General features: G+C 44.5%; 1 protein-coding gene across 3 annotated transcripts in view; it reads left to right on the forward strand.

Moving 5' to 3' along the window:
- Positions 1-26335, forward strand: part of dph1 (diphthamide biosynthesis 1) — a 631990-nt gene that overhangs the window by 470643 nt on the left and 135012 nt on the right. For all 3 annotated transcript variants that reach the window (XM_078548194.1, XM_078548195.1, XM_078548196.1), the window contains one exon: positions 5106-5262. In XM_078548194.1, the coding sequence (XP_078404320.1) occupies positions 5106-5262 (157 nt within the window). The remainder of the gene's footprint in view (positions 1-5105; positions 5263-26335) is intronic.

The following is a 26335-nucleotide window of genomic DNA, read 5'->3' on the forward strand; positions in this document are numbered from 1 at the left end:
TGAGTTCCTGCAGTGCATCTTGTAGATGGTACACACTGCTGCCACTGTGTGTCAGTGATGGAGGGAGTGAATGTTTGTGGATGGGGTGCTAATCAAGTGGGCTGCTTTGTCCTGGACTGTGTCAAGCTTCTTGAGTGTTGTTGGAGCTGCACTCATCCAGGCAAGATGAGAGTATTCCACCACACTCCTGACTTGTGCCTTGTAGATGGTGGACAGGCTTTGGGGAGTCAGGAGGTGAATTACTCGCTGCAGGATTCCTAGCCTCTGACATGCTCCTGTAGCCACAGTATTGATTTGGCTAGTCCAGTTCAGTTTCTGGTCAATGGTAACCCCCAGGAAGTTGATAGTGGGGGATTCAGCAATGGTAATGCCATTGAATATCAAGGGGCGATGTTTAGATTCTCCCTTGTTAGAGATGGAGATTGCCTGACACTTGTGTGGCGTGAATGTTACTTGCCACTTGTCAGCGCAAGCCTGGATATTGTCCAGGTCTTGCTGCATTTGGACATGGACTGCTTTAGTGTCTGAGGAGTCGTGAATGGTGCTGAACATTGTGCAATCATCAGCGAACATCCCCACTTCTGACCTTATGATGGAAGGAAGGTCATTGAGGAAGCAGCTGAAGATGGTTGAGCCTAGAACACTACCCTGGTGAACTCTGCTTTAAGGCCACCCTTAAAACCCATTTCTTTGTTGTAATGTCACCTTATGCGATGCCAGGTTTTGTTGGATAACATTCCCGTGAAGTACCTTATAGGACATTTTGCTACAGGAGCTGTGTACCAGTAAATGCAAGCAGTTGTTTGGTGTTGGGTGTGAGCAATATTCAAACACTGGCTGCCCCTGTATTTCCACTGCTTCAATGGGAGAACTCCAGAACCACTTCCCCCCACCCCACCACACCTTTCATGTCAAACATACAGCCCAAGGGGTTTCACACAGTCTCCAGCCCCTCACTGCACTATGGTGGGAGGACCTTAGACAGCGGCCTTTCCCCTTTGAGCCATTGCAATGGCTGCCCCAAGCTTTAGTGAGTCCCTCAGGCCTGGACCTTGGAATGTGCCAGTCTGCAACATTCGGTCGTCGACAGCTCTTTGCACTGGAAGACCAGCAATTTTCAGGCGGGCCAAAGAGCTCAATAATATAAAAGCAAAATACTGCAATATTGGAAATCTGAAATAAAAACAGAAAGTGCTGGAAAATCTCAGCAGGTCTGGCAGTATCTGTGGAGAGAGAAACGGAATAGTCTTTGGAAGACCAGAGAGCTCTTTCACTGCGTTGATGGCCCTTCAGCAGCAGTTGATGTTTATCTCAGTGTGCGTTCCGGGAACAGCCCGTGGAGTGCAGACTCCTGCATTAATAAGAAGCTGCTTGGGATGAACCTTGGCAAAAACCAACATTCCTCTCCAGAACCGCTTTGCAAAGGCACATTCCACAGGGAGTTGGGCGGTGGCCTCTTCCCCACCGCCATCGTCGTTATCTGTGATGGTGTCAGAATAAGAAAGCTGGGCTTGTCTGTGCAATGACTGAGCTGCATGACTGAGAGAGTGAGGCAGACAGTCTCAGCCTCGCTCCATTACCCGCACTGAAATGTCAGGACCTGTTTTTCAAGCGCATGCTCCCGGGACAGAGCCTCCCTCATCGGGACGAGGGATCAAAGAGTCAGGTGCTGAGGCCCTCGGAATCCTTTTTGCGCACTTCACAATTTTATGGGTGGTTTCTTTTGGCAGGTAGACTGGGTGCAGAAAGGTACCACTCCTGATTCCGAACCATCACCTCTTTCTCCAGAATGCACTCTTGCACTCTAACCATACAGGAAAGCTGTTGATGAGCAGAACTTTAAGCTGGGAGTTTGTACCTTAAATCTGAGGCTGTTTGCGGGTGTGAGGTGAATGATAAGAAAATCACTTTTTGATTTCTATAAGTTAAAAAAAAAATGAATCTGAGCTTCCTGTAATCTGTGTAAAAGGCTGGGTGAGATAAAGGGGGGGTGGGTGAATTGGCTGCTAGATATTATCTACACTGTTATCATCACAGCCAGTGGAAGTGTTCAACTGGGAATTAATGTTACAGCACTTTCTCTATTTGGTGTGTGTGTGTGTGTGTGTGTTTGACATATTCCTGGAGATTTTGTCACATGACCTTCCACTTCCAAACAGGTCAAACCGCCTAGTTCCCCAATCTCCAATATTTTAAAACTAATAAACTAAATCATTCACAAGGAGTGAGAAAAAAAGCAAGCAGTTTTTTACATCCACGTGCTGTTCTTGCCCCAGTTGCTCGCAGCAGTGTCCAGGACATTAATCATTCCTTAAGTGCTTTTGAAGTGTGATCTCTGTTGTAGGAAATGCAGCAGCCAATCTGTGCACTGCAAGATCCCACAAACAGCAACAAAACAAATGGCCAGGTCATCTGTTTCTAATTGTTGGTGGAGGGAAAATTGCTGGCCGGGACACTGGTGAGGGGAATGGGATGGGGGAAGCGGGGGTGGGGTGTGTGGCGGGATCTCCCCTCCTCTTCTTCCAAATAGTGCTGCATTGATCTTTTAGGTCCACCTGAGAGGGCAGATGGCGCCTCAGTTTGACATCTCACCCACAAAGCAGCACCCCTGAAGGTGCAGCACCCCCTCAGTACCGCTGAACCATGTCTGGCTAGCAGCAAAACTGTGTTTTATGGAAATGAAACACTCTTGTACATGTCGCCACACTCCCATAGGCACCAGCTGTATCGTTTATAGGTAATCAGTTGTGAATTGTAAGTGGATATAAATCTACAGTGATTGAGTTACATTTGTTAATCCTTCAGTTTGTGTATGTTTCATGTGTCTGATGGGTCACGGGCATCAACCAGCGACAACAGCTGGGCCTCATCACAGCTGGCTAGCATGAGAGGGCTGGAAGCAATTCTACACAGCTGCACAACATGCTCCGCACAAAGATGTGATGTTATCTCCATCTGAGGAGGCTGCCAACCCCTTGACCTCAACAGTTTGTGCCCCCCCACACACACAGTCCCCCTGGCCAGTCTCCTGCCTCACATCCTAAATAAACATCTAAAACCCTGCTGCCCATCTTCTGATTCACCAAGTCCTGTTCATCCATCACCCTTGTGCTCACTGATCTGCATTGGCTCCCAGTCCAGCAGCTCATTGATTTTGAAATTGCCATCTTGGTTTTCAAATCCCCCCCTTCCTACCTCTGATAACTTCCTCCGGCCTCCAGGATATCTGTGCTCCTCCAATTCTGGCCTCTTTTGCAACCCGGTTTTCATCGACCCCTTGTTGGCGACTGTTCCTTGAGCTGCCTGGTTCTAAACTCTGGAATTCTCTCTCTAAGCCCCTGTCTCTCTACCTCTCTCTCTCTCCTTTAAGGTGCTCCTACTGCTTTGATCAAGCTTTTAGCCACCTATCTCCTTATGTGGCTCGGTGTCAAAGTTTGCTTGATGAGTACTCCTGTGAAGCACCTTGGAAAGTTTTCCTACACTGCAGGAGTTACTTAAGTGCAAATTACTGTTGTTGTAATCTTTCTGTGGAATCTGTCAGTACATGTATGACACATTCCCACATCGAATGGCAGGATTTTCCCTGTGCTTCATGGCTTTCTGATTGGCCTGCACTAAGGGCACATCTCCTCGTAGGACAGGACATCAGGTTGCCCAGTCATCTTGCCCAATGCAGATCTTTCTAAACTCATTCTTGGGATGTGAGAGTCGTTGGCACAGCCACCACTTTATTCCCCAAAGTCTAGGTTCCCTGAGAAGACACTAGTGTTGGGTGACTTCACCAGTGCCACCACTACTAGCACTTTGAGTAGGCTTGTTAGGCCACACCAGAGGGCAGTTGAGAGTCAACCACATAGGCGTGGGACTGGAGTTACATATAGGCCCAGACTGCTTTAATACTGAGAGATTTCTGCAGCGTTGAATGGTGCTGTCATTTGGGTGAGATGTTAAACCAAATCCACATCTATCCTCTCAGGTGGATATAAAGATCCCATTTAGAAGAAGAGCTGGGGAGTTCTCCCAGTGCCCTGGTCAATAGTTGTATCTCAGCCAACTGTGCCCTCTAGAACCAGGGGGCACAGTTTTAAAGTGTTTTGCAGAAGAAGCAAATGTGAGGTGAGAAAAAGCATTTTCACAGAGTGAGTAGTTGGGTTTGGAATGTACTGTCTGGAAGTGTGGTGGAGGCAGGTTCAATTGAGGCATTCAAGAGGGCATTGGATGATTATTTAAATAGAAACAACGTGCAGGGTTACAGGGTAAAGGAAGGAGATTGGCACTAAGTTAAAATGCTCAGAGACCTGATGCAGACACGATGGGCCGAATTGCCTCCTGCTACACCGTAACATTTCTGTGATTCTGTGAAAAAATCAGATTACCTGATCATTCTGTTTGTGGGAACTTGCTGTCTTCAAATTGGATGCTCCACGTCCTACATTAGATAATAACTATTCCTCAGAAGTACTTCATTGCCTGTAAAAAGCTTTGGGATGTCCTGGGGTCGTGAAAGCCACTACATAAATCCAAGCTCTTTCTTTACAATGTAAAGAATGGGAGGGTATTGCTCAAAAGAGATACGTGTTGCTGAAGCTTTTGGGCAGCACTTGCTGAATGATCCTGAGTGCGCTAATACTAACAACTAATTTAAGTTAATCAGCTGAGCTCGAAATATGGCTCATTTATGCTTGTTAGAAACAACATTAATTTACACACAGGGACCTGTTCTCTGCAAACAAACGGAATACGTTCAAACCTTGAGTCTTTTTTGAATTATCCGGGAGCTTGGGGAGCCTATATTTTCCCATTGCTTTCTCCATGGCCACACCTCAGCCAATCAGAGTTGACTTGCCAACCAGTCAGCACCCTTTTCTCCTGTAGTATAAATTGTTGTGATCGTTTGAGATTTGCCATTCTTGCATTTGTCCAGATGAGTGCAAGATGAAAAACTTAGGCAACGTATCTCTCTTATCCGCAATATTCAATTTCAGTGTTACCAAACAACTAATTACAGGTTAGTGTATGACTGAAAGCCCAAAGACCAGCTCACTAAGGTGGAATCTCTTTGCCTCTTCCACTTTCTCATTGACATGTGTTCTCTGATGTTACAGGTATGATCCTTACAGCAAGATCCTCTCCCGTGAGTTCTACGATCACCAGGCGATGCAGGCAATCAGGAAGGATGCAATAGCAACAGCTGCAAAGGCAAAGATGTGGGGCCTGATTCTAGGAACACTTGGGCGACAAGGATCCCCCAAGATCATGGAGGTATGAGGAGCACTGTGAAGGCTGTGGTTTGAAATGTGTAATAAAAGCCATTAGCCTGGTGGTGGAGAGATTAAAATGCTCACTGGACCATCTTTTGATCTTCAGCTTTTCCAAACCTACTCAAATATGATAAAAGCAAAATACCGCGGATGCTGGAAATCTGAAACCAAAACAGAAAATGCTGGAAAAACTCAGCAGGTCTGACAGCATCTGTGGAGAGAGAAACAGAGTTAACGTATGACTCTTCTTCAGAGATAAAGAGAAGTAAAAATGTGATGAAATTTATACTGTTTAAGGGGGGGTGGAGCAGGTAACGCTAGATAGAAGGCCAGTGATAGGTGGAGGCAAAGGAGAGATCGACAAAGATGTCATAAACAAGAGGACAAGAGGGCGTTAATGGTAGTGGTAAGGGCTAAAGGAGCTGCTGATAGTGGCATTAAGGTAAGAAAGCAGAATGTGATAATAGCAGGACAAGGATAAGCACTCTGAAAAGAACAACATGAACAAGTGACAGATGGCCCTTGTGGGGGTGGGCTGGGGGGAGGGGACGGTGGTGGGGAGAAAAGATTTTTTACATTTATTTTCATTTTTATTCATCTACTCAAATATGAATCGCATGTTGAGTTTGTCCAGTGGGTATCCAGTTGGGCAGTGGGTTCTGAGGGTTAGGTTACAAGGAGAGATTATGTAAACGGTATATGTATAATATACAAGGGCCAGGGGTGAGTTGGTTGCTTTTTTTTCAGGATTTTGAAAGGGATTGATAGGGTAAATAGAGAGAATTTTTTGCACTGATTGGGGAGTCTGGGAAAAGGCAACAGTACCTTATAATCCAAACCAGGTCATTCAGGAGATTGAAAACAAAATACTGCGGATGCTGGAAATCTGAAATAAAAACAGAAAATGTTGGGAAAAACTCAGCAGGTCTGACAGCATCTGTGGAGAGAGAAACAGAGTTAACGTTTTGAGACCATATGACTCTTCAGAGATTCAGGTGGTTCGTTAGGTGCCATTCCTTCACATAAAAGGTGGCAGAAGTGTGGAACTCTGTCCCACAAAAAGCAGCAGATTCTCGCTGAACTAATCATTTTAAATCAGAGATCGATAGATTTCTGCTGGGCAAGGGTATAAAAGGATATGGAGCCAAGATGCAGAGCAGCCATGATCTCATTGTATGGTGGAACAGCCTCAAGGGGCTGAATGGCCTCCTCCTGCCCCTACATTCCCAAAATGGTTAAGAGCACAACCCAAGGAACAGCATTTCGATCCATTTGGCCCTCAGTCTGCCTCAGTGATCATTGCTGGATCCAGGAAACTGGATTCCTGCCAACCTTTGAGATCCAATATATGGTCAGTACGCCTGGAGGGCAGTTTGAAGTTGGGATATTCTGAACCCTTGCCAGCGACAACATCTGTGCCGTAAATAGCATCAGGTTAATCATGAGTTACAACCCGTGTGACACAGACCAGCTTTCAAAGAGCCTTCCATTAAAATTAAACGACAGGCTGGAAATGGTAAAATAGAAAATCATTGTTCATGTTTCACTGAGAAGTGATTAAAAAGTAGAAAGGAGACCACTTCCTCAGTATCAGTTGAACAGATATCTGAACTGATTGCATAATTGATTTTGGAAGTGCAAATGTGCAGGGCTCAATAGAATCACAGAATCGTAGAATTGTTACAGCACAGAAGGAGGCCATTCAGCCCATTGTGCCTGCGCTGACTCTCCGAATGAGCAATTCACCTGGTCTCACTCCCCTGCTTTCTACCTGTATCCCTGCACTTAACCCTTTTCAGGTCACGGCCTCTAATTCCCTTTTGAATGCTTCAATTGAACCTGCCTGCACCACATTCTCAGGCAGAGCGTTCCAGACCCTAACCACTCGCTGTGTGAAAAGGTTTCTCCTTGTGTTGCCATTGCTTCTTTTGCCAACTACCTTAAACCTGTGCCCTCTTGTTATCGATCCTTCTTCCCTATCCCTATCTACTCTGTCCAGACCCCTCACCTTTTTTGAACGCCTCTATCAAATCTCCTCTCAGCCTTCTCTTCTCCAACCTGAGCTTCTCCCACCTATAGCTCATAAAACAAGTTTGGACAGTTTTCAATATTTGTTGCTCTCTGAGCCCGATCTTTTGTACCACTTCACAGCTCACAGGCATTTGTCCCTGCCACTTCTAAGCCACATTTTGTCCAGACCAGTGGGCTGACGTGGGTAACATGTTCTCCCGTTTCTCTTCCATGCCTTCCCTCCCCCTCCAGAGCTACCAGTGTGAGATCAGGGAGAGGTGAATGAGAACCTCCCCCACCCCTGCCTCCCGCCCCAGTCCAATCTGTTGACCCTTCGGAGCACCTCCTGTAGGACCGTGGAGCTTATTTTTAGATGTTCCTCAAGAGTGTGGCTGAACAGCCAGGATCTTTTACTTGCTTCACACCTCCCTGGCTGTCCGTTTGAGTCATGCCAGAGGTAGCCAGGTGGCTGTGGACCTGCCAAATTCTCTGCAAAAACGAAAATTGTCTCGGGATCTTTCCTTTCTACATGAGAGCTTTTGTAAAGAGAAGGGGGAGGAGAGGGAAGGCATGAGTTTGTTAATAGTCCTGTGATATAGTTTGGGTCGTTAATGTGCCTTGTCTTTCTGTGAATGATTTTTCACTCTTATCGCAGATTTGCAGTCTGTACCACACTGGGGCTGATCTCAAGGAAAGGTCAGTCAACACTGAAGAGATCTCTCCTCTCCCTCTTTGTCTTTGTACTGGTGCCAATACAGAACGTCCTGCAGATTTTGCCTTCAGGGTTAAACACCAGGAGACGCACTGAACCATCTGCAACATCTGTTGTATCCGTGCGTTTGTTTTTGAAATGTAGACTTATAAAGGTCTTGTTTTTGTTTCTCCCCGTCCATGCTTTTGTTACCTCCAGGTTTGACTATTCCAGTGCTCTCCTGGCTGCCCTCCTATCTTTGACCCTCCATAAGCTTCAGAGCGACCAAAACTCTGCCACCCATGTCCTAACCCGCGCCATCCCACTCATCTATCACCCCTTAAACTCACTGGCCTACTGGCCCTCAGTCAAGCAACACCTGAGTTTTAAAATTCCTACCCTTGTCCTCAAACCTCTCCATGGCTTCGACCCTCCCTATCTCTCTAACCTTCTCCAGCTCCACAACCCTCCGAGGTACCTGCGCTCCTCCAATTCTGGCCTCTTGCACAGCTCCGCTCCCCCACCCCACCTCATTTTCATCGCTCCACCATTCATGGCCGTGCCTTCAGCTGCCAAGGCCGTAAGCTCTACAACCCCCTCCCTAAACCTCTCCATCTCTCTTTCCTCCTTTCAGACTCTTTAAAACCTACCTCTTTCTTAGCACCTCCTTACCTCAGTGTCGAACTTGGTTTGATGAGACTCCTTTGGAGTGCCAACCGACATTTAACTATGTTAAAGGAGCTATATAAATGCAAATTGATGTTGTCGGTGATGCCAGAGATCATTTCTTAAATTAGGAAAGAACTCTGTAGATTTATCAGGGCCAAAGTGATCCCCTGGACTAGTTTTGATTCCCATGAGGTTGGGCTAGGGTTGGCAACTGTGATTAATCATATTCCTGGAGGTTTCATCACATGACTTGCCCCCACCCTCCAGCCATTAGTCAGCCAGCACATCCATCCTAGTGACGAACTGCCTTCCGATGCCAACTGGAAAGCAAAAAGATTCATTATCCAATTGGATAATGCTTGACGGTCAGCCAAACAACCTTTTTCCCCCATTTTCAATGTTTTTATATCAGGTAAAGAAAAATGTTCAAAGAAAATGACAAAACAAAGAGTCTTTTTTAATGCCCTGATGATTTTTCTCCAGAATTGCACCTAGCAGTGTCCTGGAGATTGATCTTCAATTCCTGGAGATTCCAGGTCAATCTTGGAGGGTTGGAAACCTTAGGTTGAGGAGGGTGGGGATCAGAAAGGAATTTCCTAGATCCCCATACAAATTGGTCTGGGGTTTTATATCTGGGTTTCCATCTCTCCCAGGAGTTACATGGCTTGTGAGCGGAGTGGAGATTATATATATTGTGATACCCAAGGTATTGTCAATAGTGTGGGACCAACTGGATGGAGCACAGGGCCTTTTCCAGTCTACCATTGTTCATATGTTCGCAATTCAGGGGAATGCAACATTTACCAGCATTTGAAGGCAGAGGAGCATTTATACAGAGCTTTATTTGAGAAATACTTCAGGAAAACTTCACAAGCAGTGGATTGTAACGCTTGTTTTGGAGACAAATGTGGCAACCATATTGTGTACAGCAAAGCCCCATAAACAACAATAAGGACAATTTATATAGTCCTTTTAACATGGTGTAATGTCCCAAAGTGGTTCACAGGAATGGCATCAAACAAAAATTGACACCAAGCCTATGAGATGAACAATTGGATAACTGTCGCTTGGTAGTACAGAACTTGAATATTGCTGAAAAGAGAGACATGTTACTGAAGGTTTTCATCTTGCACTCATCAGGGCAAACGCAAGAATACAAAATTTCAAATTTTCAAAACAGGAGAAAAGGGTACCGATTGGTTGATAAGTCAACTCTGATTGGCTGAGGCATTGCCATGGAGAAATCAAAAGGGAACTATAGGCTCCGCAAGCTCCCTGGTTATTCAAAAAAACCGCACAGCTTGAACATATTCCTTTTGTTTGCAGAGAATGGGCATCTCTATATGTCACTTCTAGCAGGTGTAAACGAGCCACATTACGAGCTCAACTAATTATCTTAAATTGGTTGTTAGTGTAGCTATCAGTACACTCAGGATTGTTCAACAAGTGCTGCCTAATCACAGACTCACATCTAACAGTAGATGTTTTGTTTTGGGTTTTGCAAGCGCAGGCTGGCTGAGTAAAGTCTGTACTCTGCCTATGACCAACAGCTGAAGGAACATAAAAACAAAAAACTACTGCGGATGCTGGAAATCCAAAACAAAAACAAAAACAGAATTACCTGGAAAAACTCAGCAGGTCTGGCAGCATCGGTGGAGAAGAAAAGAGTTGACGTTTCGAGTCCAATGACCCTTCAACAGAACTGAGTGTAACTACACTCAGCTGAAGGAAGATGTTGTTTGATTCGATCGGCCAATCATTGGGACGTATGGCCTATACTGAAATTCGTACACAACGTTGTTCAATTGTGTGGTCGGTGGAATGTCTTTTTCCACTAATAGGATGCTGACATCAATCCAAAAAAGACATGGCAGATTTGCGCCCCTCTACCCACTGCCCCCTTCCCCAGGAGCAGGATGGAGACCATGCCAACACTGTTTCGATTAGGACCCTTACAGGCAGCAAAGAGGGAGAGTAAGTAACAAGAGAGTGGGTGATGCATGACTGACAGGAAGGGCTTTTGTGTCCATAGGGAGAGGGGAAAGTATAAGGGACAGTCAACATCACTCCCTTGTTAACCAGAGGCTCAGAATGATATCGGAGTAGCCCTGTGAGCAGGTTACCCTTCCGTCTGATGCAGTGAGATAGTTCGGGATGAGAACCCCCTCATCTATCTAGCCTGGCTGTCTGTACTTCATTGGCTGTAAGACACTTTGGGAGGTCCTGAGGTCATGAAAGGCAATTGTTTCCTTTAGAACAGAGCACACTTTACATCATCAAGTTATATCGAGTCTACAGCACAGAATCCTAAGACCCCTCTGTCATTTAATTTTGACATTTGTAGGGCTATGTGGGAACTAAGTGGATAGCACTTTCAAAGAGCTGGCACAAGGTTGGTGGGCTGAACAGCCTGTCTGTGCTGTATGATCCATTTACAAAATCCAATGAGGAAAAGTATAGGATCTGTCATTGGCGGTGTAGACACTTGTATAATTGAGTAAACCTTCACCCAAGGCCCTTCAGGGAATGCAAGACTGAAATGATACTTCAGATCCAAGAAAGATCACACAATCTTTTTTACAAATTTCTATTTTTATATCTATATATATATATGAAAAAAATGGGAAACCACACAATTCCGTTTCACTGTACGGTAGCTATTGGTAAAATGAAAATAATAATTTTCCCTTAGGTCCAATTTCTGTCATGATATGTTATCTTCACCCACCCTCACCAGACCCCTTCCCTCCACCAGCCAGGGGAAACATTTTAAACCATTCATTAGGCTGGATGTGGGCTCGTGGATCTTTAATGGAATTGATATGTCTTTTTTTTAATTCCAGCTACATTCTGCCTGACTAGATTTAATGACTAGTCTCTGCTAGTCTGCACGCCCATTCATTCCAGGCTTCATTTAGTCACTCACCCAGGAGCTAGGAGCAGTCAAACAATTAGCAAAAGCCTAAACGCTTCTATTCAAGAAGTCTTTAAGAGAGGGAGGGGGAAATGGCCATTGAGAGGGGGGGGGGGTGAAATCAGTCATCTAACTCTCATTAAAACAGCTCAACAGAGAGATGACTTTCATTTCACGTTGTCGCTTTGATAATTCCACAATTAATTTTTTTTATTCTTATTTATGAAGTGAGGGTGCATCAAATTGACCTCTTCAGACTTCTCTCTTTTCTTTCTCTCTCTCTCTCTCTCTCTCTCTCTGTTTATGGCCGTGCCCAGGCAAATGAGTTCTACAACCATTGATGACCCTTTTTTATTGCTTGGAATTTTCTCTTTTGTGCTTCCCCCCTACCCACCCCACCCCACCCTACCCTACCCCACTCCACCCCACCCCACCCTACCCCACCCTACCCTACCCCACCCCACCCCCTGCCCCCAACCTCCACCCCTCACCCCTCATGTGCAAGAAAACTTGCTCTGCTTTAATTACTGTTCTGCTTTGAACATTCGAGAGCAAACTGGAGGTTCACGGGGGTACACTTGGAGACCCAGTAATGAGAAGCAGTTTTATTAAAGGATGATGTGCCTCAGTTCAGAAAGAAAGCCTGGCAGGTATTTAGCATCCTTAACAGTCTCAGGATGTCTTAAAGCACTTTTACAGCCACTGAAGTGCTTCTGAAGTGTAGTCAATGCGGCAGCCAGTTTGCGTACAGCAAACTCCCACAAACAGCAATTTGATAATAGCTAGATAATTTTTTTTAATGATGATGGTTGAGGTTGATAAATATTGATCATGCCACCAGGGAGAACCCCTGCTGCTCTTCTTTGAGATAATGCCACGGGATCCTTTCTGCCCCATGCAAAATAAGGCACCTCTGACAATGCAGCACTCCCTGTTTGGCATATCAACTGTGATTATTTGGGGCTTGAATCAACAGAGCCAGGAGTGGTAACCTGATGTATTAGATAAGAATGGCCAGAAAAGTATGCATCTCTTACTGTATTACCTAAAATATTCACCAGTGTTCTTGTGCCTCATACAATTAGTGAAGATATTTTTTGGCAGGTGGGAGAACAGGATTTTTTTTTTGTTAGTTTGTTTCTGGAGAAGCCTTGGTGCCAAGGGAACTTGGAAACTTTCTCACATCCTTCATGACAGGTAGGACATGGATTAGCTGCAGATCAAAGCTTCCTCTCCACTTAGCATACATGTAACATTTTCCATTTCCCACACAAGCGAGATTGCAGTTTGTGATCATGGTTCATTCAGAATGTCCCCAGTGGGGACTTTGCCTGGCCGACTATCCCAGACTTCTTCCGCTCCTCTACTAAAGAAATTCTTCCTCATAACAGTTGCAAAAGTGCTTTGCACCAAAGCCAAGGGACGACCTATTAGACCATGACAACCATCACCGATTGTTGTAAAAACCCAATTGGTTCACTAATGTCCTTTAGGGAAGGAAATCTGCCTTCCTTACCTGGTCTGGCCTACATGTGACTCCAGACCCACAGCAATGTGGTTGACTCTTAACTGCCCACTGAAATGGCCTAGCAAACCACCCAGTTGAAGAGAAATTAGGGATGGGCAACAAATGTTGATCTTGCCAGTGATGCCTGCATCCTATGAATGAATACATTTTTTTTTAAAAAGACATGTTATAAGCTTATGAACAAGTTTGATAGGGTAGATGTAGAAAAGATGTTTCCATTTGCAGGCAAGACCAGAACTAGAGGCCATAAATGTAAGCTAGTCACTGACAAATCCAATAGAGAATTCAGGAGAAACATCTTTACCAAGAAAGGGCTGGGAATGTGCTAATAGGCCGCACACAATGAAGAGGAGCTTTTGGTCAGTGCACAAATATCTCCTTTTGCAGCCTGATTCCAAATATTGTTTATCAACATTCCCACGACACCTTGGGATGATTTACTATGCTAAAGGAGCTTCATAAATGTTAGTTCCTGTTAAGCTGCAGTGCTTTGTTCTACATAGTTTAACAGCATTGGGTATTGCTTACTGAACAATAGGTTGATCCAACCACCTAAAACTCATCTCATGCCCTTATATCCTCACATGTCTGAGGTGAGAGGCCAGTGTTACAGAGAACACAAAAAGATTTACAGCACAGAAGGAGGCCATTCAGCCCATTGTGTTTGTGCTGGCTCCAAAGCCTTTCTGCTGGTGCATGATCAAAAGCATAACAACCATTAGGAAGAATTTTATTGTTATCCTTTTTACAAGCAAGTGTTCGCAGGAGTGCTGTCAGACTAAATTTGACACTAAGCTACATAAAGAGTTAAAGAATAGCAAAAGCGAGGCATCTAAAGGAACAACAGATGTACTGAATTGCCAATTTTTTGAAAACCCTTAAGCCATTGCCTAGGTAACTCCGATTACAGACAGCTCGACATAATCAATGAAAACTCCACATTTGAAATCAATAATGAAGTTGTTTTCAAACTGGATTTGAACCGCTGTGATCTAATTGAATGTCAGGATGGGCTCAAGAGGCTGAATGGCCTACTCTTGTTCCGGTGAACAGCTTCTCGCGGTTTTGACTGCAACTTCTAAAGCAGAGCATTGCATTTTCTACAACCACACAGGATAGATGCAGGGTAAAGCTCCCTCTACTCTGTCTCAACACTGTGCCTCAGATCGCATTTCAGAGGACTGCCTCCTGTTGTACCAGTATATTTTTAATTTGCCTCCTCCTCTAGGTGTGATTAACAATTGACAATAGCCAGTAGAGAGAAGATTTTGTTGTGTTTTTTTTTTGGTTACAGGAATAGAGAAAATAACATCATTATGGATTTTTGAAGTGAACCCAGGGAAGGATATCTTTATTATTACACTCTCCACTCTCTACCTGTGCTCTCAAACCTGCTAAAGGACCTTGGCTCATAAACTAAAGAGAGATTCTTATTATTTTTTAATGAGCTAATATTCTGTGGTAAACATTTATAGAACACAAGAAAAACAATGGTCAGAAAGAGATGGATGAGAAGTAATGGGAAAGGGCACAGAAGGCAGCGAGGTAATGGCAAATGAATCACATCCCAGAAGATCCAGAACAAGAAGCAATCGTTAAACAAGGCGGAATAGGATCCTCTTAATGGTGCAGCTGACTGAGGCACTGGCCAGTGTGATACTGAGTCATACACAGCAGGGATTAGTCAGTGTTCAACACTGAACCCATACAACATGCACATTTCCCAGCAGAAGTCACATCATGTTGATAGCAATCAACCGCACAAGGAAATTGATAGGCTAACAGAATGGGAAGACAAGTGGCAGATAGAATTTAATACCGAGAACTGCATTTTGGCAGGAAGGATCGGGAGAGGCAACATAAACTTAATTGCACAGTCCTAAAGAATGTGCAGGGACTGGAGGACCTGGAGGTTCGTGTGCACAGATCCTTGAAGGTGACAGGATATATTGAGAGAGTCGTGAGCTTCATAAGTAGAGGTATTAAGTACAAAAGCAGGGAAGTTATGCCTAATTTTTATGAAGTACTGGTTAAGCTGTAACTAGTATATTGCATCCAGCTCTGTTCACCACACTTTAAGAATGGTGTGAAGGTCCTAGAGAGGACGAAGAAGAGATTTACCAGAATGGTCAGGGATCAGCAATTTTAGCTAAAGGTTGAGTTTGGGAAGCTGGGATTCTTCTCCTTGGAGCAAAGGAGATTGAGGCAGATTTGATAGAGGTATACAAGATTATGGCAGGTTTAAATAAGGTAGACAAAGAAAAGCTGTTCCCATTAGCTGATGGTGCAAGGGCTGGAGTACACAGATTTAAGGTTTGGGGCAAGAGACTCAGGGGGAATGCGAGGAGGAATATTTTTTACACAGCAAGTGGTAATAACCTGGAACTCGCTGACTATGAGAATGGTGGAAGCGGAGGCAATGAATAATTTTGAAAGGAAATTGGATGCCACTTGAATGAAATAAACGTGCAGGGTTAGGGGAATGGGGTTGATTAGATTGCTCTAGAGAGATAGCCAGTATGGACTCAATGAGTTGAATGGCCTCCTCCTGTGCCCCTAATGATTCTATTCAACAGCATAATCGCTCTAAGCCGCGCAAGTGCACAGCTGCACAGCAATGCGCAACATACCACACAGAGACACAAACAGGCCGCACACAATGAAACAAAGTTCAAGCGATCATTGTCTAACAGGCCTGTCAGCATCTGATAGGGGAAAGGAAAGTGAGCATTTCGGATAGAAGCCCTTCACCTGAACTATTTTACTGAAGGGGCTACCCGATGAAGCATAGAAGCCCCCCTTTCAGAGGCTGACAGCCCTGTTGTGAGTGAGATAAGCCCGGGTGAGAAAGTGAGAGTGGTGGGATGTAGAATGTTCAGCTACATATGTCAAGCGTACTCTGTTACAATTGAAATTTCTTTTAAAAAAAAAGTGAAGAAAACAGGAGAATGAAATTTTATGAAAAGAGCAAGCCACTGGATAGAGAAGCTGGCCAGTTCTACATGCTGGTGTCACACTGTAAACAAGGATTCACTTGTGCCACTTGAGCCTCCTTGCTGTGATGTACATCTTCCTCTCTGGTTCACCAAGGGTTAAGCTTCTCCTCTGGAGCCAGAAATCAATTTCCTCAGCTCCTTGTTCCATTTCCTTCTCAAGTGCAAAATGCTAATGTTTAACCTTTTTTCTATTTTTTTCCATTTTCTTCAATTAATGAAATATAATGAAGTTTGCAGTGTGCAGCAGAATGTGCTGAAAGCTTTTGTTAACCAGCTGCCTGCTCATATGTGTACGGTTAGGACATTAATCGAAAGAAGAAAAATAGCAAATGCGCGTAAGAATGTGAGTTTTGTGTGTGTGTTGCGTGAGTGTGGACATGTGTGAGTGTGGATGTGTATGTGAGTGCATATATATGTTGGGCGTGTGTGTATGTATTAGATGAGTGTTGATTTGTTTGAGTGTGTGTGAATGCATGTGTACATAGGGTTTTTGTGAGTGTGTTTGCACTTGTTGAGTGTTTATTGTATGTGTGTGTGTGTATTGGGTGTGTGAGCATGTCGGGTCAAGCGTGTGTGTGGGGTGAGAGTGTATGTGTGTGTTGGGTGAGTGTGGATGTGTGTGAGTGCACGTATGCATTGGATGAGTGTGGACTTGTTGGAGTGTACGTGAGTGTGTGTGTTGGGTTTTTGAGAGTGTGTTTGCATTTGCTGAGTTTTGATGGATGAGTGTGTGTTGGGTGTGTGAGCATTTTGGGTCTGTGTGCACCTTTGCATGCATGTGCATGAGTGTGTGTTGGGCGTAGGTGTGTGTGAGCGTGTTGGATCACTCTGGTGGGTGTGTGTGTGTGTATGTGTGTGTGTGTGTGTGCAGTGATGGATATGTGGGACAGGTAAGGGGATGCTAACAAGCATAATATCTGAGAACACAAGTCCCAGTGCAGTGAGTTATGATGATGTGGAATGGACTGCATGAAAGGGTGGTGGAAACGTATTTAACAGTAACTTTCAAAAGAGAGTCTGATTTATACTTTAAAAGGAGAAATTTGAAGCCTATGGGCAAAGAGCAAGATAGTAGAACTAATTGTTCATTCTTTCAGAGTGCTGGTACAGGCACGATGGGCTGAATAGCTTCGTTCTGTGCTATATGATTCTGCCAATGACCGAAGACGCATCTGACAGTATAGAGTGGTTTATGGGGTCATGGGAAGTGGTGGAATAACTGGACTATAAATATGAAATCTGGTCTTGTGCCACTGGATCACACGTCACTGAAGGACACAGGGTAGATCAGCAATGGGAGGGGATGGTGGATAGATTGTTGGGGAAATCGATGGTGTGGTCTGGGGAGTTGCATGGGCTGCATTCAGGAGGCTGAGTGAAATAGAAGCAAAGAACAGGGGAAAGCCGCTCAGCCCCTCAGGATATCCTTTACCATCATTCAATTAGATCAGGGCTGGTTTGCGAGGGCAGCTTCTCAGAACTGATGAAAGATGATGCATGACTTTCAAATTGAAGTTTGTTCACAGCAAGATCCTACGAATAGCAAATGAGATGGATGAGCAGTTGTCTTTTGCTAGTGCTGCTGGAGGGGGGAATGTTGACCAGGATACATGGCCTGGAAGATGGGGCACCAGACAGTGCCACACTCCCTCAGTTCTGCAGTGGGGGCTCCAAAACTCAATCATCCAACTCAGAGATGAGTGCACTACTGACTAATGACCCCGATCATCATAAGAATGTAGGGACATAGGAAATAAGAGCTGGAGTAGGTTATTCGGCCCCTCAAGCCTGTTCTACCATTCAATTTTGTTTTATTCCTTTATGGGATGTGGGCATCACTGGCTAGGCCAGCATTTCTTGCCCCTCCCTAAAATGCTCTCTATACAAGGGCAATTAGGAATCAATCACATTGCTATGAGTCTGGAGTCATATGTAGGCCAGACCAGGTAAGGATGGCAGATTTCCTTTCCTAAAGGACATTAGTGAACCAGATGGGTTTTTATGACAATTGGCAATGGTTTCATGCTCATCATCAAATTTCACCATCTGCTGTCCCAGAGCATTACCCTGGGTCTCTGGAATACTAGCCCAGTGATAATACCACGATGCCACAGCCTCCCTCTTAGCACCATCTTTCCCACAGACTCCCCATATCCCTTGATACCTTAATATCTAGAAATCTATTGATCTCTGTCTTGATCATACTCAATGACTGAGCCACTACAGCCCTCTGGTATAGAGAATCCCAAGGATTTACCACCTTCTGAGTGAAGAAATTCCCCTTCATCCCAATCCTAAATGGCCTAACTCTTATTCTGAGACTGTGTCTCCTGATTCTAGACACCCCCCCACAACCGCCAGCCAGGGGAGCATCCTTCCTGCATCTACCCTGTCGGGCCCTGTAAGAATTTTGTAAGCTTCAACGAGATCACCTCTCATTCTTCTAAACTCTAGGGAATACAGGCACAGTCTCCTCAATCTCTCCTCATAGGACAATCCTCCCAACCCAGGAATCAGTCTGGTGAACCTTCACAGCGCTCCCTCAATGGCAAGTATATCCTTCCTTAGGCAAGGAGACCAAAACCGTCCACAATCAGAAGGTTCAGAGAGTGAGAGCGAGAGAGAGTGCGTCCCAGCGACCACGGCTGGACTGGGAGGAAGGGGATTGAGCACATATGACGGGCCTTGGTTTCATCACAGTGGCAATGCAGGGGGAAGGAAGATAGCCCATTAAGGAGAAGGATGTGGAGGAGTTGAGGTGAAGATGGTGGGAGGAAATGGATCCGCGGCAGAGCAGCTCTCAACTGACCACACGAATGACTGTAGGAGAGAGTGTAAATATGATGGGGATAAAGACTCGGGGGAGATGTAAGGTTAATATCAGAAGTGTACATGATGCTGATGTAATAGTGATGTCAGATCACATGACCGAGAAATAAAAGCGATCTGGAAGAAGACAAGTTCTAACCTCGATGTGGAGGTCCAAATGTGTAAATACCTGTTGTAAATAAACAGTTATGGTTCAGAGGCTACGGACTCGAGCAGCATACTTTTGGAAGACTAGACAATTCCCAAAACCCTGTCTAAATCTGTACCGCAGAACACAAAATGATGGCAGCGTGTAAAAAAACCCACAAAGATTCAAAGAAGCTACAGGGCTGGCAAGAGAAGAGATCCTCGTGGGAAGGACAAAAGAGAAAAAACTCCCAAGACTCACCAAGACATCGGAACATCGCAGGAGCCACAGCCGCAAGCTGGGACACAGACCGGGAGACCGGACAGCAGTGAGCACAGGCCCGAAGCAGCAAGCAACAGTGGGGAAGCTGGAACAATTCCAGGGCTCAGCAGAAGCACGGAATCCACCCGATCACTCCCAGATCCACTTCACAGTGCAGAAGGCCCACCACAGGCCCAGAACTGGGACAACTAAAGAAAAAGGTTCACAAGGTACCGACCTGCCTCAGGATTACATAAAAAGGATCAAAAAGACCAGGTCAGTATTCTACTTTATGTTGTAGGATCCATTGCTGATGACATGATAGCAAGGCAGGGGCTCGTTGAGACTTCAGCTTCTTATGAAGAAGCCCTGCAAGCCTTCGACTCTTATTTCAGCCTCTGTCAGAATTTAATAATCGAGAGGGCTAAATTTAATAGAAGAAAGCAAAGACCAGACGAAAGCAAGGATTTGTTTATCAGTGATCTCTCTCTCTGCTAGCAAGGAACCGTGTCTATGGAATTTTAAAAGACGAGCTGATTAGCGACGGGATTGTAGTCGGGGTCCTAGACGACACATTATCAGATCTCTTACAGACAAGAGAGGATTTAATGCTGATGAAAGCAGTGGAGATCGTGAGGCAAATGGAGCTTAGGATACAGAATCGGGTGTTCATTCGAGGGGAAGCCAAGATCCTGTGAAGACCATATGAGACCGTTCAGTTTGTAGGCCGAACCGGAAATAGCGCGCCAACTGCCATTTTGAAATGTCTTTGTGTGGCGTGAACAAGCCGCACAAACGAGAATAATGCCCAGAGGGGAGGGCAGAGTGCCACAACTGTGGAAAAATAGGCCACTTCAAAACTGTTTGTCGCTCAAAATATTAAAAACCTGTAAAAGAGGGAGAAAATTTTAAAACAGAGCCATGTACAATAAGTGGAAGAACCACAAGTACAGGAATTAACCTTCTTAGGGGAGATAAGAACATAAGCAATAGGAGCAGGGGTAGGCCGTTCGGCCCCTCAAGCTAGCCTGTCCCATCAATATGATCATAGCTGATCTGCCCCAGACCTCAACCCCTCTTTCATGCCAACTCCTCATAGCCCTCAACTTCCCGATATTTCAAAAATCTATCTACCTCCTCTTTAAATACTTTGTGATCTAGCTTCCACAACTCTCTGGGGTAGAGAATTCCAGACATTCACTACCCTCAGAAGAAATCCCTTTGCATCTCAGTTTTAAATGAGTGTCCCCTTATCCTGTAACTATGTCCTTAGTTCGAGACTCCCCCACATCTTCTCAACATCTACCCTGTCAAGCCCCCTCAGAATCTTGTACATTTCAATAAGATCACCCCTCATTCTTCTAAACTCGAATGAATAAAGGCCTAACCTGTTTAGCTGTTCTTGATAAGTCAACCCCTTCATCCCAGGAATCAGCCTAGTGAATCTCTTTGGAACTGCCTCCAATGCCAGTGTATCCTTTCTTAAATACGGGGACCTAAACTGTACACAGTGCTCCAGGTGCAGCCTCACCAACACCCTGTACAGCTGAAACAAGACTTCCGCATTTTTAAACTCCAACCCCCTAGCAATACAGGCCAAAATTCTATTTGCCTTCTTAATTAATTGCTGCACCTGCATGCTAACCTTTTGTGTTTCATGCACAAGAACACCCAGATTCCTCTGTGTTGCACTTTTTTGGAGTCTCTCTCCATTTAAATAATTGTCTGCCTTTTGATCCTTCCTACCAAAGTGCATGACCTCACACCTTCCTACATTAAACTCTATCTGCCAAGTTTCTGCCCACACACTCAACCTATCTATATCTCCTTGCAGATTCCTTAGGTCCTCATCACAACATGCCTTCCCATCTATTTTTGTATCGTCAGCAAATTTGGATACATTGCACTCTGCCCCCTCTTCCAAGTCATTAATATTGATAGTAAATAATTGAGGCCCTAGGATTGATCCTTGTGGCACTCCACTAGTTACGTCTTTCCAACCTGAAAAAGACCCATTAATCCCGACTCTCTATCTTCTGTGTGTTCACCAATCTCAATCCATGCTAATACATTACCCCCAGTACCGTGGGCTCCTATCTTGTGCAATAACCTTTTATGTGGCATCATATCGAATGCCTTCTGGAAATCCAAATATACCACATCTACGAGTTCACCTTTATCAACTCTGCTTGTTATATCCTCAAAGAACTCTAGCAAATTTGTCAAACATGATTTCCATTTCACAAAACTATGTTGACCCTGATTGTGTTAATCTTTTCTAAATGTCCTGCTATTTCTTCCTTAATAATGGACTCTTAGCATTTTCCCAACGACTGATGTTAGGCTGAATGGCCTATAGTTTCCTGCTTTTTGTCTCCCTCCCTTCTTGAACAGTGGCATCACATTAGTGGCTTTCCAATCCACTGGGACCCTCTCGGAATGCAATGAGTTCTGGAATATTTTGGACAATGCCTCCACTACCTCTGCAGCCACTTCCTTTAAAACCCTTGGATGCAGGCCATCAGGTCCTGGCGACTTGTCTGTCTTTAGTCCCATTAGTTTGCCAAATACTTTGTTACAAGATCTTTCCTCCCATTAGCTCCTTGCTTATCTGATATCTTTGGAATGTTTATAGTTTCCTCCATCATGAAGACCGATGCAAAATATTGGTTTAAATTATCTGTCATTTCTCTGTTCCCCATTATCAATTCTCCAGTCGCATCCTCCCAAGAGTCCCACGCTCACTTTAACTACTCTCTTTTTATATACCCGTGGAAGCTCTTGCTGCTTGTTTTTATATTTATTGCCAATTTATTTTCATAATCAATTTTTTCCCTCTTTATTAACTTTTTAGTCATCCGCTGCTGGTTCCTAAAAAATTCCAATTCATCTGGCCTACCACTAGTTTTTGCGGCTTTGTATGCCTTAGTTTTAGATTGGATACTCTCCTTGACCGCCTTTGTTAACCACGGGTGGTTCATCCTTCTCATTGAGTCCTTCTTTTTGACCGGGATAAATCTTTGGTGAGCGTTATGAAATATCTGCTTAAATGTCTGCCACTGCTCATCCACTGATCTTCCCCTTAATCTATTTTCCCAGCCCACTTTAGACAACTCTTTCTTCATACCTCTGTAACTACCCTTATTTAGGTTGAGGGCACTGGTTTGAGACCCGAGTTGCTCACCCTCAAACTGAATTTGAAATTCTACCATGTTGTGATCGCTACTCCCTAGAGGATCCTTAACTACGATCTCTCTTATTAATCCTATCTCATTACACGTTACTAGATCCAAAATAGCCTGTTCCTGAGTAGGTTCTGCAACTCATTGCTCTAAGAAACAATCTCTGATGCACTCTACAAATTTGTCCTCCATGTTACCCCTCCAATCTGATTTGTCCAGTCAATATACAGATTCTTTTTCAATCATAGCATACCTGAACACCATTTTGTTGGCATAAGCTCAGATGGTGATGTGATAGTCGATCGTTAATTTCCCTAACCCTGTAAATAATTTTGGGAATTCATTTCGGAATACAGTGCTGTAATTCTCACCGTCAACTTTGTCCACCTCACAGATTAATTTCAGTTTAGGCATGCTTTTCTGCTTAGAGAGCACTCTTGATTATGAATGATATAGAGTGGTTCAAGAGTTTCTCCATCTCGACAGTTCAGCTTTGCCATCAGTTGGTCTTTCACTTTTAATTATTCATAATCAAGAGTGTGACTATCACATCACCCTGCGAGCTTATGCCAACAAAATAGTGTTGGCCAAGATTGAAAAAGAAGCATTGGTAACAACATTGGCATGTGAAAAAATTTCAGACTGTTCTGAGATTATGTTTCAAAATCAAAACAGACCATAAAGCTCTAGTCACCCTTCTGAACATGAAATAAATTGTGAAGATGCCATCCAGGCTTCAGCAGATCAGATTAAGATTAATGAGATATGACTCTATCACAGAGTATGTGCAAGGAAATTGTCAAACAACAGCAGAAACACTGTCACAAATACCATCGTAAAGAACCAAACAGGAGGAATTACGCTTCATTGAGTAGGTTGAAATATATATATCCTTCATCACTCAGCATTTACCAGCTGCTGCAAAGAAGTTGCAGGAAATAAAGCAAACCCAGAAACAAGATGAAGAATGTCTCCAAGTCCAAGAATGTTGTCTGGAAGGATGGCCAGACCATACCCCCAGTAATCCGATACTATGCCAGTACTTTGAGCAGTGCAAGCCTTTCACTGTCATTGACGACTTACTAGTCTTCAATGAGAAAATAGACATACTGAGAGCACTTTGGCTTGATATTCTTCAGAAACTTCACCAAGGTCATCTAGGAATTGTAAAGCATCATGCGAGGGTGCAGCGATCAGCCTGGTGGCCAGGCATTACTCACTCCATAGAGGAAATGATTTTTAACTGCCTTACTTGTGCTGTAAACAACCATGAACAAAAAGAACCCTTATTACCTTCTACCTTTCCATCAAGGCCATTGGAACACCTTGGAATGGATGTATTTGAGTTTAAGGGGTAAATCTCCCTTATTGTCATTGATTACTACTCATGGTGGATTGAAGTAACCGACTGCACAGTGGAAAACAGTTGCTCAATTCCTCAAGAGAATTTATTCAACGCATGGCATTCCAAACATTGTCGTGTCTGACAGGGGGCCGCAATTTGCAGATGAGCTACTCCAAAATTTCGCACACGAATCTGGCTTCATTCGCGTAACCAGTTCACCTCACTGTCCTCAAGCAAAAGGAGAGGCCGAGAGAGGGGTGTGAACCATTAAGGGTTTATTAAAGAAAAACAAAGACCTCTTCTGAGTTATCGATCCTCACCCCAGCAGAATGGTTTCTCACCGTCAGAGTTACTAAAAAACAATCCCCAAAACCCTGTCTAAACCGCTACCACACAACGAAACAATGACATTTTCCATTTCCCACCCTAGTGAGTTTGGCAGCTTGAGATCATGGTCCCTAATGGCTTTTGTCTCTTCCGCTCTGCCTAGATGATTATCCTAGACATTCTCATTCCTTGAGTAGAGAAATTCCTCCTCTTAACAGTTTCAAATGTACTTTGCACCAAGGCTGAGGGTAATAGAGGTCTTTAAGATTCTGAAGGTGTTTGATAGGGTAGACGTATGGAAGACAATTCCACTTATGGAGGAGTCCAAATCCACGGGCCACAAATATAAAACAGTCACTAATAAATCCAGTAGGGAATTCAGGAGAAATGTCTTTACCCTGAGAGTGGTAAGGCGTCATGTGGAACTTTCTATCGCAAGGCAATTAGCATTTAAGAGGAAGCTGGGTAAGCACATGAGGGAGAAAGGAATAGAAGGATGTGCTGATAGGATGAGATAAAGAGGGGTGGGAGAAGGCTTGTGTGCAGTATAAAGACCAGCCAGTTGAGCTGAATGGCCAATTTCTGTACTATAAATCCCTGAATATAGTTTCCCTCTAACAGAATGTTCTATTATAATTTCTGATAAATTTAATTCTCTTGGGAAAGGGGGGGTGTGGGTAGACAAGAGGATGTGTGAGCCAAAACCGGTTCATCATGCTTGTTTCAGTTAATGTAAACCACTACATTATTGTAAAACCTTTGCGTGGATCTGTAATTAATCACTTTCTGTTCGCTTGCAAAGTATGTATTTAACAGGTATGAGGCTGTCAGGCAGTGTGATTATCATGCATAACACTGCATAATTAGAGGGTGTTTGACTATTTTCTCTTCAGATTGAATTTTGAGGCACTCCTGATTAACTGTACGGTCGAGTTGATTATTTTTTCCATGGATCCATAAGATCCTCCCGTTTCCCCAAGAGTTTACCAGCTGATTGAATTACTTGAATTACCCCAGCTCGTGGGTAACCCTCGTGCTGCTGGATCAGAACAATGTGTGTTCAGGTGCCACCCCAGAGACTAGAATACAAAATCTAGGCTGACTCCCCAGCGCAGTACTGAAGGAGTGCTGCACTGTCAGAGGCGCCACCTTACACCATGACCACTATTTCCAAAGAGGAGAAGGGACACTCTTTCCAGAGTCCTGACCGACACTTAACCTCTCAACCAACCAACCTGATTAAAATAGATTACCCTGTCTCTCTCCAAGCCACTCACCATCCTGACTTGGAACTATATCGCCGTTCCTTCACAGTCACTGGGTCAAAATCCTGGAACTCCCTCCCTAACAGCACTGTGGGTGTACCTACACCACATGGACTACAGCAGTTCAAGAAGGCAGATCACCACCACCTTCTCAAGGGCAATTAGGGATGGGCAATAAATGCTGGCCTAGCCAGCGACGCCCACATCCCAGGGACAAATAAAAATAAATTGCATTGCTGTTCATGGGAGCTTGCTGTGTGCAAATTGGCTGCTCCATTTCTGATATCACAACAGTGACTAAACTTCAAAATTGCTTTGTAGGCCGTAAAGCACTTGGGGATATTCTCGGGTTGTGAAAGTCGCTATTAGAAATGCATGCCTTTCCTTCTTTAATGAGCCATACAGAGTAAGAACATGCAAGTTTCCGTGCCATGGCCAACACACCCCCCCCCTCCCCCCCCCAACCCGCCTCAGCACCCATAGGTCAGGTTCCAGCTCCTGATCCCTGCTCCAGTGATGACCCCCCCCCCATCCCATTGATGAGGCTGGCAGCCGAGGGACAGGATTGGGCTTGATTGCGATGCATCCATGGTCAAATGGCCCACCAGCTCTGAACGGCCACCTGAGCAAAGCTGGCACCTGTGACACCCAATGGGGTAGATTTTTCACAGTGCCATTGGGCATACAACTGGCATTGTCGATCAGTATCCATTGTGGAAACCACCCACTTTCCATTTGCATTGTTTGGATTTGAGATTGTGAAAGGTACAGTATGAATGCAAATTCATTCATTCTTTGATGAGGATGATTGCTGAGGCGGGGCTAGGACCAGGATCCACGAATACACGCACCGGGATTTCTGAATGGAGCAGTAGCGGTGACTCTGCCCTGCCTGTGGGCAGCAGAACTCACAGGGAATGGAGGGTGGAG

The sequence above is a fragment of the Cetorhinus maximus genome, chromosome 9 (genome assembly GCF_964194155.1).
Source record: "Cetorhinus maximus chromosome 9, sCetMax3.hap1.1, whole genome shotgun sequence".
NCBI classification, from domain to species: domain Eukaryota; kingdom Metazoa; phylum Chordata; class Chondrichthyes; order Lamniformes; family Cetorhinidae; genus Cetorhinus; species Cetorhinus maximus.